The sequence below is a fragment of the Amia ocellicauda genome, chromosome 23 (genome assembly GCF_036373705.1).
Source record: "Amia ocellicauda isolate fAmiCal2 chromosome 23, fAmiCal2.hap1, whole genome shotgun sequence".
Classification (NCBI taxonomy): Eukaryota; Metazoa; Chordata; class Actinopteri; order Amiiformes; family Amiidae; genus Amia; species Amia ocellicauda.
Genome location: NC_089872.1, coordinates 13,298,989 through 13,311,785, shown reverse-complemented (window position 1 = coordinate 13,311,785; position 12,797 = coordinate 13,298,989). Strand labels below are relative to the sequence as shown.

At 41.7% G+C, this 12,797-nt stretch overlaps 1 protein-coding gene across 1 annotated transcript; it reads left to right on the top strand.

Annotated features, from left to right (window-relative positions):
• The first annotated feature begins 3,224 nt into the window (after positions 1 to 3,224).
• Positions 3,225 to 12,796, top strand: LOC136718963 (kinesin-like protein KIF3C). Its single transcript, XM_066696775.1, has 21 exons — positions 3,225 to 3,229; positions 3,405 to 3,526; positions 3,894 to 3,955; positions 4,067 to 4,150; positions 4,954 to 5,104; positions 5,379 to 5,452; positions 5,812 to 5,950; positions 6,132 to 6,215; positions 6,652 to 6,689; positions 6,893 to 6,916; positions 7,321 to 7,428; positions 7,657 to 7,736; positions 7,892 to 8,048; positions 8,519 to 8,599; positions 9,239 to 9,825; positions 10,018 to 10,180; positions 10,297 to 10,488; positions 10,921 to 11,016; positions 11,353 to 11,530; positions 11,928 to 12,057; positions 12,366 to 12,796. The coding sequence occupies exons 1-21, from the start codon at positions 3,225 to 3,227 to the stop codon at positions 12,496 to 12,498; spliced, it is 2,688 nt and encodes an 895-aa protein (XP_066552872.1). The 3' UTR covers positions 12,499 to 12,796.
• The last annotated feature ends 1 nt before the right edge of the window (position 12,797 follows it).

Here is a 12,797-nt window from a genome sequence, read left to right as displayed (position 1 = left end):
GTTTGCTGGAATGCTAACTTTGTATAGATCCCAACAAAAAAATTCCCATATTATCTGTCCACAAAGCAGGATTTTGGATTCCAAATAACAAGGTAGCCTTGGAGTCCCAGGCGAGAGGTACAATTTCAGAAGGTCCAGACCATAAAATGGATTGTACTGTACTTTAACATACTGGTACATTTTGACTGGTCTAAGAATGTTCATCACTGTTAGATGTTACTGTACTGATAAACTAATGCCAAACCTAACCCAAACCTTCAATGGAAGAGCAGTGCAATATGTAGTCAAATATTCATCAGAATTAAGTTAAATGTAAGTATAACACCATTCCTACCTCTACCTGTATTCCTAAAAAACCTGCATAGGTTTGGACACAAATATTGGTGTGATTTGGGGTTGTTTTAAAAAAGATTTGCTGGGACTGAGCTGTAGATATAAATGAAAACATTAATAAGGAATACTGTATTTGATATTTTTTCTTAATTTACTGTAATTAGCCGATAACATTGTGCTGCTGATATTTGGTATTCTGTTTTGCTAGATGCATGAGACCCATCCCCCATGTCTAGGGCTCTATTCTTCTTGTGGACTTCTCTTCCCTCCACTGTTCATGTGAAGAAGTGGACTTGTCAGTCAATGGCAAACCATAAGGGAAACTCCACCAATGCAAGCAAGAAACAATACAGGAGCAGCCAACCACCAACTGGTATATGGGTCTAGAGTGTCTGTCAGGAGACGAGAAAATCTAAACGCAGACAAAACCAGAAAGAAGCATGTTTTATAACACTCAAATACCGCATTTTATGAAATGTAACATACATGATTACTCCTCCTCACTAAAGATTTAATGATTAGAAATGCTCAGTTCCAGCTTGTTTTGTTGAAAATAGGATTTACATCAGGAATGCATTAGCATTACTGGTGACAATGTCATTGATACTATGACATTGAGGGAAGATGGAGCTGTCGAGCAAAGCATTATTATTATTTATTTTATTCTAGTGTGAAAATAAAAGCTTTCAATTGACATTCTTATTTAAATCAAGGGTATTTGTTTTGATATTCAGTGTCTTAATAAATGGGCACAGAGGCTTTTGTGGACTGTAACACAACACAGTCAAGCTTTACTGTGCACCTTAAAAGGCAAAATAAGGTATTCTAAGTTCTGTGTTGTTCCTGAGACTTCAGTCCAGATTAATTAAAAAGCAGAAACCAGGAACAGCGCGGGCAGATTCTTCAATTTATCAGTGCAGGACATGCCGTTTACACAGCTGGCTTTGGCAGGTGAAAACTGTGGGGATGTTTGCCATGCTCTCTGTAAGAATCCCTGCTGTCTATATGGGTTATAACATAACTCTTCAGCCAGTAAACTGCCCTTTTCTATAGGGAAGAGTCTTTTTCTATAACACAGTGTCTATTTATCACAGACCAGAATATATGTGAATATGTGTTGTGCTTTTCAATCGCCACATTGTATCCTGTGCAATTCTCTCCCCAATTCTATGAGGTGGATATTATAATGGGTAATTAAATCACAAATGCGATGTAGTGAATTCTTTCCCAAAGCACCTCATAAAATAAACAATAAAAACAACCCAAAGAATAGTATGGAAGTCACACCGCCGAGGTTGTTTTCTAACTGCTCCACATTCCAGTCTACCTCTGGGGAAACTGCTCGTAAATATCTTGAATTCGATTTTTGCGAGGCGGCAAGAGCTCCCAGGAAGTGGGAATTCTTCTGCTTACTGAACATCTCAAGCTCTTTTACGCCTCTGTTTTGATTTAGTGTAGGTACCCATATGCCAGTCTTGAAATGAATAGTGAATAGTGTGAATGACACCTGTTGGGACTGACAATTGCACTTATATATGGACGCTAAAGAAGGCTTCAAATGACTAATCACTTTTAGCGACGAATCCTGTGGGTCTCTTTTGGCTACTATTGCTTTTACTGCTACATTAAAATACTGCTACTAGAAGAAGAAGAAAAGAGTAAAACAGAAAAGTATCAACAAAGCCGATTATTGCTGCACTAAGAGGCCTACATGTGTACTGCCCAATGGTTGTGGCTGGTTTTCTGTTGCCTGGCCTAGTGTGGTGGAGCTGGGTCCATGGGGGGGTACACTCTGGGGTCACGCAAGGGTCATTCCTGCACCATGATGAGCAGAGAGCACTTTACTGGTGTCCGAGGAGTACTAGCTCTTGTGTGCAACACCTTCAAACCGTTACTGGTGTGTTTATAGTATTAATATTGCACATGTATTATTATTATTATTATTATTATTATTATTATTATTATTATTATTATTATTATTATCAGTAGTAGTAGGTGTAGTAGTAATGCTGTTGTTGCTACAATTGGTTTTTTGCAGCCCAGCCCGCCGGTGCACAATGAAGGAAGAAAACGGACAGGATCTTTCCCCGGACACTTTATTCCCACCTCCCTCTCAGTGAAGACGGACACACAAAAGGGCTACGTTTCTCAGTGGTAGGCATGCTTACCGTATTGAACAGGGAAACATTTGCACATTTTTATCACAAAAATTGCGCTGTATACAATGGAAAGTGTTCTGTGAGTAAAAAGTGTTGCGTATTTGCACTCATTTGTATTATTTTCGATACTTCGCATACATGTCTGCAGCAGTTCCATAATATCCATAAGACAGAGCATTATAAATGTTTCAAATGATGTTTTATGTGTAACGTTATCCAAAAGCCGTCGATAATGTGATATTACTTTATGTATATTATTATTATTATTATTATTACGATTATTGTTGATTAAATGAAAATCTGTGTGATGTGAACAGCACACAAATCAGTGCACTACGCGCAGTCTTGCATTATAACATCTCTGTGTTTGTCTCTCGTATACATTACATTGTAACTTTCTAAAATAATGTAATTCTTTAGATATCTCAACACTGGACGTGAAGGCGACGTTTTTATTTTGTGGGGGCTTTTTTCTGACGATGAGACACTGAAAGCATAAGGGATTGACTGCAGACACCTGTGACAGGGGTATGGACGGGCCTGAGTTGAGTAAACGTTGCTGAGACAGGTTGAAAACTTCCCATGCCGTCTCTTTATATTAACTAGTGAGTAATACCTTGTTGCCAGAAATATAGCATCATAAAATGAACAGTGAAAATAAAACTTTCAAACTGTTCTGATGCATATTTGTCAAAAGCTCTCTATGTGTTAAATGTTGTAGTTACTTTCATGATGAAGTTATATAGAGAGTGAAACATACTGACACAGATCATTTACATAATTTGTAATCCACATTAGTTGCTCTTCTGTGTAGCAACTTTGTTCAGTTGTATTTCAAAGCACCAAACAGCCTTTTCTGAGAACATCCTGTACTAGAAGTAAGTAATTTGATTTTTCCTTTGTTTTAAACAGCATAAAGGGACGCACAGAAACCAAGAAGAATAACCTGGGGAATAAGAGCAGGACTTTGAACAAAAGCTTTCAAGCTGTGATTAGGCTTTGCCCTCAGGAGCAGAAGAGTCCAGTGATTGGCAGTTCAGTATCAAATCTGATTTACAGGGGGTTAAAGCTCATTGTTATGTAATGGGAGATTTAGAAACCTATGAAGATACTCTGTTTCAATTCAGTTAATAAAATCTGAGTGGGGTGGGGTTATAAGAAAAATACTTATAATACAGGAGGTTAACAGCAGTGTGAAATGCCTCATCCCAAATCAAACTTGCACGTTTTAATTAAAGCACGGTGTTCAGAACTGATGCGAGTGCAATGGTGCACTGAACACACTGCAGGATCAGTGCAGCTGGGTACATTCAGGTTTAGTCGGGAAACAACGTATATGTCGATAAAGTTATGTTGAGTAATCGAAATCACTTCTCGTGACACTGCCTGTTCTCATTTCAGCTGAGGTGAAGAGCTCCATTCAAGTGAAAGAACCAAACCGGGTTGTAGTCGACACAGGGAGGGTGAGTGTGGTGGAGATGTGTCCGACAGTACAAAATAAAGATGTCCGTTTTCCATTATTCTATACAAGATGTTGATTGAGGACTGGTTTTGTTTTTCTGTATTTTCTGAAGGGACACCAGCCGCACACACTGGAGTTTGATGCTGTGTGGGACGAGAGCGCATCTCAGAAAGATGTCTATGAATCGACAGCTCAGGTAGCACGAAGATTCTCATTTCTTCATCCATGTGGTTCAAATTATAGTCATGTCTGCTTATCATAATGAAATACTCTGCGTAACTGTATATGGAAATCAAAGGTATATTGTGGTACATGTGTGAATTTTTATATATATGGTAAATACATTTCTTGGTTCCCTTCACCTCTCTCCTCCTTTGTTCTTTGTTCTTTTGAAGTGCTCCATCCCTGTGGTGTATTCCTGCCTACATTTCTGTTTGAATATGGTTTCTCTGGGAGAAAGCATCCTAATGGCTTGAAAAACAGAAGATGCTGTTATTAGTATAAGCTTCAGAGCTGTACTGTACTTCTGTTCCAGCTATTTTTGAAATGCAGTTCTTGTTCCATTAATATAGAAAAAGCATGTTAAAGTCTTCTACTTAAGATTGAAAATCCCAGGCTGTTTGGAGATGGTTGAACTGAACCTGCTGGTATTACAGAGAGCACTGAGAAACAGAATGGCCTTACTGTGAATCACACACCAGCTGTATAATTTTCTTTCAAAACAGAAACAAAATCCCTCCTGAAACAAAAGTATTTATGTAGCAATGTAGCAATCTTTCAAGTGATTTTTTTTTTTTTAAAGAGAAGCTTTGCGAAATAACAGCTCACTTTCGCTAGCTATCTTTCTGAAGATGTGCTTCAGTCCTATATCGGAAGAAGGCTGTCTTTAGAAGGTGTTATCTCCCAGTGTTTTAGCACAGAAGAAATCATTGCAGGCTGTCATGTAGCTCACAGATAAAGCTCCGCAGTTGATGTCTCTCCTTTTATCTGCCTCCTCAGCCTCTGGTGGGCTTTGTGTTGCAAGGATACAATGGCTGTGTCATTACCTATGGGTCTCCAGCCAGCGGGAAAACCTATACTTTACAAGGCGGGAGTCTCACTGGAAAACAGAGGGGGATTATCAGCAGAGCTGCGGAAGACATCTTTAACTGTATCCATTAATTCGACAACAGTGTGAAATAGCTCCGCTCTGGCTGGGAGCGGTGCAGGGAGGTAGGCCGACTGAGGAGGGACTGTACAGCACCAGGACCTCTCAATGAGGTTCCTTTTACACTGTTGATACTTTTTCCAGCATCATCAATTTCGTGAACTTGCATTTTCTAAGTCTGTGATGGCTGAAACTTAAAAAAAAAAAAAGTTTTGTTTTAATACTTAAGCTGATTGTGAGATGAGTGCACAACATTTCACCTTAATTTTACATACAGCACCGGAAGCATCAAACTGCAAGATTAGAGCCTCTTTCATTCATATATCCAATGAGAAGATTTATGATCTTTTGGTAAGTTATTTTCTTCTTTTTGTAGTAGTAGGTTACAGCATTCCCGGTGACTAGTGTTGCCTGAAACACTCCCCATAAAATATTTAAAAAATTGCTTTTATTTCAGTTCTATGCTCCACCTGTTCCACAAGTACAGGTATCTTCAGATGCTGTAGCTAGCCCATACCTTGGTTTTACACACAAGATGAAGCTGAGGTGCTCAATATATACCACCACAGTTCCCCCGCTCCCTTTTCTGTGTTGTTTTTCCACACCAGACCTCAGCACCAGAATGGGTGCTGTCCCAAGCAGATGTGCCCTCAACCAGCTCATCATCGCTGACTCGGACTGTGTTACCTGAGCTCTGTCTCCCCCTGCAGGACAGCCAACCAGCGGAGGTGTGCCGCATCCACGAGAGCGAAGAGACGGTGTTTCTGGAGGGGCTGCGCGAGGTGGAGGTGACGTCTGCCCAGGCCCTGCTGCAGCTCTACAGACGTGGCATGGCCAACAGACACACGGGTACAGCTGTGACGCTGCCATGGCAACCAGAGCATTAACCTAATAGAGAATGCTATAGGCTCATGGGATTCCCTTCAGATATTTAGGTTGAATACGTTGTGTGTTTTCCACAGCCAAATCAGTCATCCTGTGTGAACTCATCCTAACTGCATTTTCTGTTTGTTTTCTTCGCTATCTACAGGGGTGTCAAAGGGCGAGTTTGCCAGTAAAAGCCACACTATATTCAACATCATTGTCATCAGCACACAGTTCCCTGGAAATGATGGTAATGTTAAATGCATGTATCTTCAATAAGTGTTAGTTTCTGTGTATTCTGTTCTTTAACGTCATGTCTGGAAAAATGCTTCTCTGACCTTTAAGCCATGGCAATTCAGAAAGAACACAGACAGGAATGGGATACACATGTGCCAGGGCAAAGAAACCATTATTCCCTTTGGGTTCCGACATTCACTATTATAAAATCTAGTATTTCCACTCTAAAATAAACCCATTTTGATAGCAGACCTATTGCTTGGAGTTGGCTACAGTGGATATGTGTTCATGTAGTTCAGTTTTCAGGTCATATGTGCTTTGTGTGAGTGAAAACATAATGGTATCATATCAATCATAGCAAAGTCAACATGTCAGAAATGTTCTGCTATAATATAACTCCTTACTCAGGACCTTACCATGCTAAATGTTTGTTCTGTTTTGTTTTTCAGCCCAGGATGGAATATTGACAGCGAGTAGACTCACTCTGGTAAATGAGGATCGTTTGTGTTTAATGATCATGCCTGAGAACAGGATGACACATCCAGCATTGGGTACCAGATCAGTGTCATTGATTAGCTGCCCTACAGAGGCTGAAGTCTGTATTGTTGTAAAGCCAGACTGCCCTAACTAGTATTTGGTTTTGTATCACATATGTTCTGTTTTAGTAAATGTTTATTTGCTTTTCAACAGGTGGATCTTGCCAGCTCAGGCCGAGTAAGTATACCTATCAGCTTTTATTACCTGAGAAACAATATATAGAATTTTAAAGTAACATATACCCATACGTTGCTAAATACGCTGTGACGGGTAAGAACGATGGTAAGAATCTTGTATTAGACATGACTTGACAGCCTCAGTTTATGCTTTTTTGGTAAGGTTATTACTTGCCATTCTCACAGTAAGACATTAAAATGGATTAAAAAAATGATTGTTTCATAGTATTCTTCTTGTTAAATCTAAAAACATGAATAACATATTTAACAAATGTGTTTCTTGTACATTGCCTTTCAAAGTCTCTGTAGCTTTTGGCTCTTCATCTGACCTACAAGGTGTGAGCTGGACCTGGCTGCTCAGGATGGTGTTGTAGTGTGACTGTGCTTTGGGGCTGTTGTCCACAGGTTCCTGTGCGTGGAGCTGTGAGTGACGGCAAGAGATGTCTCCAGACAGCACATGAAAACCCTCAGGAAGCCAAAATCCTCAAGCGATCGCTTACAATATTTGGAAACGTGAGTAAGCTTTCATCACACCACTTCATCTGCACTTCTAAAGTTGGTGACTATTACACATGTTATATCCCAGATTCTACTCTCAAAACACTGAGCGTTACTTATGACGTTTTAGGTATTCACATTCTTGTTTCTAGTTTTGACTGCAACTACATTAATAACTGCCACCCTTTATTAAAGCCTAGGTCTCTTGCAGTTTCTCTTATGACTTTCTTTTTCTAATTTCAGGTCATTTTTGCTCTTAGCAGTGCAGGCTGCCAGCATGTCCCTTATAGAGAGTCAAAGCTAACTCGGATTCTGAGAGACTGGTAAGAAGAATGCCTGGCTGCCTGTAATCTGGATCTCAGTGAAAAGTCAGTGCTGTGTATGTGTGTCTAGGTGCTCTGTAGGTGGCACCTGTTGCCTGTGGAATTAAAAAATAATAATAGTGTGAAACATTACAAATGCCACCTGTCTTCTGCAGCCTAGGAGGGAACTGCCTGACCTCCCTGATCGTGACAGTGTCCTCCACGCCGTCATCGGCCACAGAGACACTGAGTGCCCTCCAGTTTGCCAGCCGAGCCATGGCCATGCCCAACCGGCCTGTCAGGAGCTCCCAGCTGCACTGCGGCTCTGCCCAGGTATGCCACGCACACTGATGTCAGCTGGATAGTGTCCATTCATAGCTTGTTTATTAAAATAACTGAATCCTGCAATGCCTTCCTAGTTTAATATGTTCACCTCTCGAAGCTCTGTCATTCTACCACACTGATGGACAGAGAGAGAGCCTCCACTGCAGTGAGTGAACATAGCAACAAGCGGCAGAGCTGACAGACATCAACATCACACCGCTGACCTGCCACTCTGATTTTCCCATGAAATCGAACAACATTGAATAAGAATGACAAGACTTTGACCACGAATTGTCCTTTTAAAATCATTGTAGACTGTCATGATGCAACTGTATGTTTTTGGAATGGTGCTACAAAACAGCTTAAAATGGTTTTAGCGATAGAGGGTCAGGGTACTATATACTCTTAGATCAACATCTGCGGTGTACAGTAATAGATGGTGTATTGAACACGGTAATGATTTCTTTACGTGTTTATAGATCAACAACTCCAAAGTGACAGAAAAACCCCAGACCAGCCAAGGCCGACAGCAGACCCTGCCCAGCGTCAGTGACAAGAAGGTGATTAGACAGAACATTCCTACTGAGCTGCTACAGTTAGAGATAGAATTTAATAATCGCATTCCCATATGATACTATTTGTGTTGAATGATAAGTCTAAGAAATCCTAAAATATGTATACAAGAATATGAATATGTATAGTTTTCAATACTTTTCAGCTTAGCTGTATATTTTCTTAGAGGACCTGTTTCTCCAATAAAGTATCTGACTTCAGAAAGCTGGATTCCTGGACATAGGCGACTATAGTCATGGCTGTACCCATGGATCTCAAACCCTTGTGATCTTTATTTACTCAGAGAGAAGAATTTACAAGTGTGCACTCGTTCACATTTCAGCAGTGCCAGATTTCCCAAAGGATTTACTACTTTTGACATTTATTAAAGGCTAAACTGCTGTTTATGTGTGCCATATATTATGACTATTTTAAAATGGTGTTTTAAAAGAGTGTGTATGCATATGCAATGCAATCAAGCAATTGGAATTGGAATCTAATAATTTATCAGGATAGAAATGTCAAAATTACTTCAGATTTGATTCTTGACTACCAGCTTATTAAATGTGATTGCAACACACGTATCTACCTCCTCTCCACACTGTCAAAATACCATTGAGAATACCGTCTGGACTGTCTCTGTACAGGGCCTGCAGATCCAGACCTGCCTGCCTCCTATCCTCTCCAGCCCCGCTCCCCCTGCCAGGCTGCTCTACAGGACGCAGGAGGCACTGCAATGGCTGGAGGACTCTGTGGACCCCAGGGAGCAGAAGGCTTTCCTGCCCCACCTGGAGAGGGCGACGGAGGGCATCCCTCAAACAGCAAGGGCAGGGAGGAGTCGGCCGGTGGAGGAGCGGGTGGGTAGAGTCATGTGGTCTCGCTCTAGCAGCATGGCAGGCCCCCCCGCCACTCAGGAGCCCCCCAGAGAGAGGCAGCCCCCCCGGCCCGAGCCCCATCCCCCCCGCGCCTCGACTGACAGGCTGCCCGCCGAGGTGCTCAAAGCCCTGGAGTGCCCCAACTGCAAGAAGGAGAGGAAGATCAGAGAGGAGTACGACAAGTACATCGTGCAGGCCCGGAGGGACAAGGACGCCCTGCACCAGAGACTGGCTGAGCTGGAGGCAGAGCTGCGCAGGGGAGCGGAGGAGAGGGAGGCCACCAGCGCAGTGACCAGGGCAGAGGTAACACAGCCCGAGAGCGAGGCCTGCTTCATAACCAGCAACACGACAAGCCCCGTGCCTGGAGATTGCTTACCATTCGTCTCATAGACCTTATTCCATGTTGAGGTCAATAGAGGAGTTTGAGATAAATGCTCATACTGACATGGTTAAAAACAAGTGTTATCATATTTCATGTTGTATATTCTAGTATGGTTCTGGTACTTCCCATATTGTATTACTATACTCTTCATCTTCATGCCATGGTGAAGTGCATGGCAAATTAAACGTGTGCCTGAACAGGAAGAGGGGGTGACAGAACTGGCCTGCCTGAAGACAGTGGTGGAGAAGTACAGAAACACCATGAGTGGCATGGTCAGCAAAACCGAACTGCTTCAGCTGGAGAGTGAAAATAAGCAGAAGCAACAACAAGTTGTGAGTCTTAAACACTGTATATACTGTGTCTTCGTTCACACTACAACAAACCATTGTTGACTCCCGGAAATCCATCCCCCTGTATCAGTCTAGCTCCTGTGTCATGTTGTGTGCAGGACAACTTGCTGGTGGACATGGAGGAGATACAGGGGCAGCTGGAGAGGGTGCGGGCGAGTGAGAGGGAGCTGACATGCAGGCTGCATGCAGAGCGCAGCCACACTGCGCAGGACATAGAGGAGCTGCGCACACAGCTGCTCATGCACAGGGAGAGAGAGCAGCAGCAGCTCAGCACCCTGCAGAGACAGAAGGTACAGGACCACAGGTCACCAGCACGTGTTTGCATGTTCAGAGATGAAATTAGAAATTACTAATTCTGTTGTTTGGAAGTTAGTTCATGATATGAAACACATACAGCAATGGAAAAATGTACAGAATGTACTAGCATGACAAAAGTTGCAGAAAGACTTACTTTCTTGAAAAATTTGAAACTTTTGGGATGATTTCACCTGGGTAATAAGGTGTGTATTTTTATTTTCATGACTCTTCACAGCAGCACACTTTGTTGAGGTCAGAGTGCTATGCGGTTAAAAGGAGCTCATTTGCAGGATCCAATTGTGCACTGAAAGATTAGTCTGAAGTGTCATAACTACCCTAGACCTGGACACAGCCGTGGATAGATGCTGTATTTTAAATACATTATTTAGTAGGCAATTGAATTCCATTGATTTGTCTTTTTAAAGGACAGCATATTGCTGGAGCTGCAGGACACTAAAGCAGAGCTGCAGAGTGTGAGGGAGAGAGTAATGCTGACCTCAGCTGAATGGAAAATGGAGAAGGTAATGCCTTACATTAACATGTACAGCAAGGTTATGTAGCTGCCTTTGATTTCAAAGTCATAATGGACGAACTCCTCAGACTCAGACTGAAAATGATCTCTCAGCTGCTGCAGTTTTGGGGTCTGTCAGTACAGTACTGATTAAACTGATATTTTCATTCCTACCAAAATAACTGGCTACATTTTGTAATTACAGGAGAGACTCTTAATGGAAATAGAAGAAATGAAAAACTACAATGAAAAGGTAAGTCCACTGCATTTCAAATAAACATGTCTATTTTAAAGAGCAAGAAAAAGGGTATGTAAAGGTTTCTGTGTGTGTGTTCTGTTTTCAAAGGTGAAATCAGAAAACGTCTCTCTGGTGGAGAAGGTGTCTGCTCTTCACAAGGAGCTGAGATCCAGAGCCTCCCCTGGTTACAGCGAGCCCCCCCATGTTCACACCATCACGACCAACACAGAGATGCTGCTGGTATCCCATCACATGTCCCAGCAGAGTGCTGGTGGCATCACAGCTGGTAAGACTAAACCCACACCACACTGCAGCGCTGTGCTCCTCCTTCAAACTCATGGTTTTGGGTTGTTTAAGTACCAGCCAAGGTTGTTTGTTTGTTTTTTTTGTCCATGTGTTTTTGTGGTTCCCCTTGATATTTTGTTAGAATTTGCAAAGACACTGTCTATCTGCAGTGCTGTTATCTAGCCTGTTAATGCAGACCCTGATCTCTCTTATGTGCATCATTGTTTTGCATTTTAATGTAGCCTGACACCGTGGTGAGTGCTTTTTTGATTCAGTAAGGTAATTTACTTTCCGTCTGCTCCAAGAAAGCTTTTTATTTTCATTTAGGTTTTGGATACATTTACTCGCAGAAATGCTGTTCAAGTGTTTTATTGTTGTTTGTGTTTGTTTTGTTTAAGAGAGCACGTGCTGTTTTAACAGCTGCAGTGGATTTCACAGTAGCACAACCACATACCCTGGAAAGCCGTCAACAGCCCCCTCAATGGAAGACAGTGACCTCTTAAAGAACAAGGACATCTACAAACAGTTGTAAGGGCCTTTTGTTTAAATAAAAGCATGATTAATTTTAAAAGGAGTGAAATAATGACATGAAGAATATACAAAACAGCCTAAAAACATAAACACGTGAGCACAGAACCATTGCAATATCTCTCAATATTGCTCTCCGCTTCCAATAGTGCTGCTGGGTCTGCACAGCATTTAATTTGGGATTCTAACGTAAAACAATATAAAACAAAGCAGAATGTAATATGGTATTTCAAACATTCCTCTAGCTGAATAATCAATGTCATGTTTAATCTCCATAAGGACTGACACGTGTCTGTTTCTGTTTGTAGGAAAAGAGAGCGTAATCTTCTTCTGGATGTCATGGTGATACTGTACACGCGGAGGTGGTTTGTGGACGATGCCCTGCCTCACGTCAGAAGGACTTTAAAAAAATGTGGCATGAGATTAGAAGACATGGCTTAAATTCTGCAACCATGTGTTAGGCAGCACATGCCATCTTATTTCAGATCAATAAGAAGAGACCCTGCGAACCACAAGGGGTCTGATTAACTGGGAACTGATGAATATGACGGAGCTGGGGTAAAACAAACCCCATTTTGCACAAAGAGAAAACAAGAGACCAGATTCCAAAATTATGTGTGCGACTTTGGTAACTGAATATGCATACAAGCTGTATATTTATTGTTTTATTTTTTTACATGGTAGCCCAGTGGCTTAGGATAAGGGCTTATTACCAGGAGCCTCCGGGTTAAAGCCTCACT

What these genes read in the sequence shown, in the direction of transcription:
- LOC136718963 (XM_066696775.1), top strand. An exon ending in ATCTTGCCAGCTCAGGCCGA is followed by an intron (nt 6,917 to 7,320) that starts GTAAGTATACCT and finishes TGTTGTCCACAG; the next exon opens with GTTCCTGTGCGTGGAGCTGT. An exon ending in CCAGCGTCAGTGACAAGAAG is followed by an intron (nt 8,600 to 9,238) that starts GTGATTAGACAG and finishes GTCTCTGTACAG; the next exon opens with GGCCTGCAGATCCAGACCTG.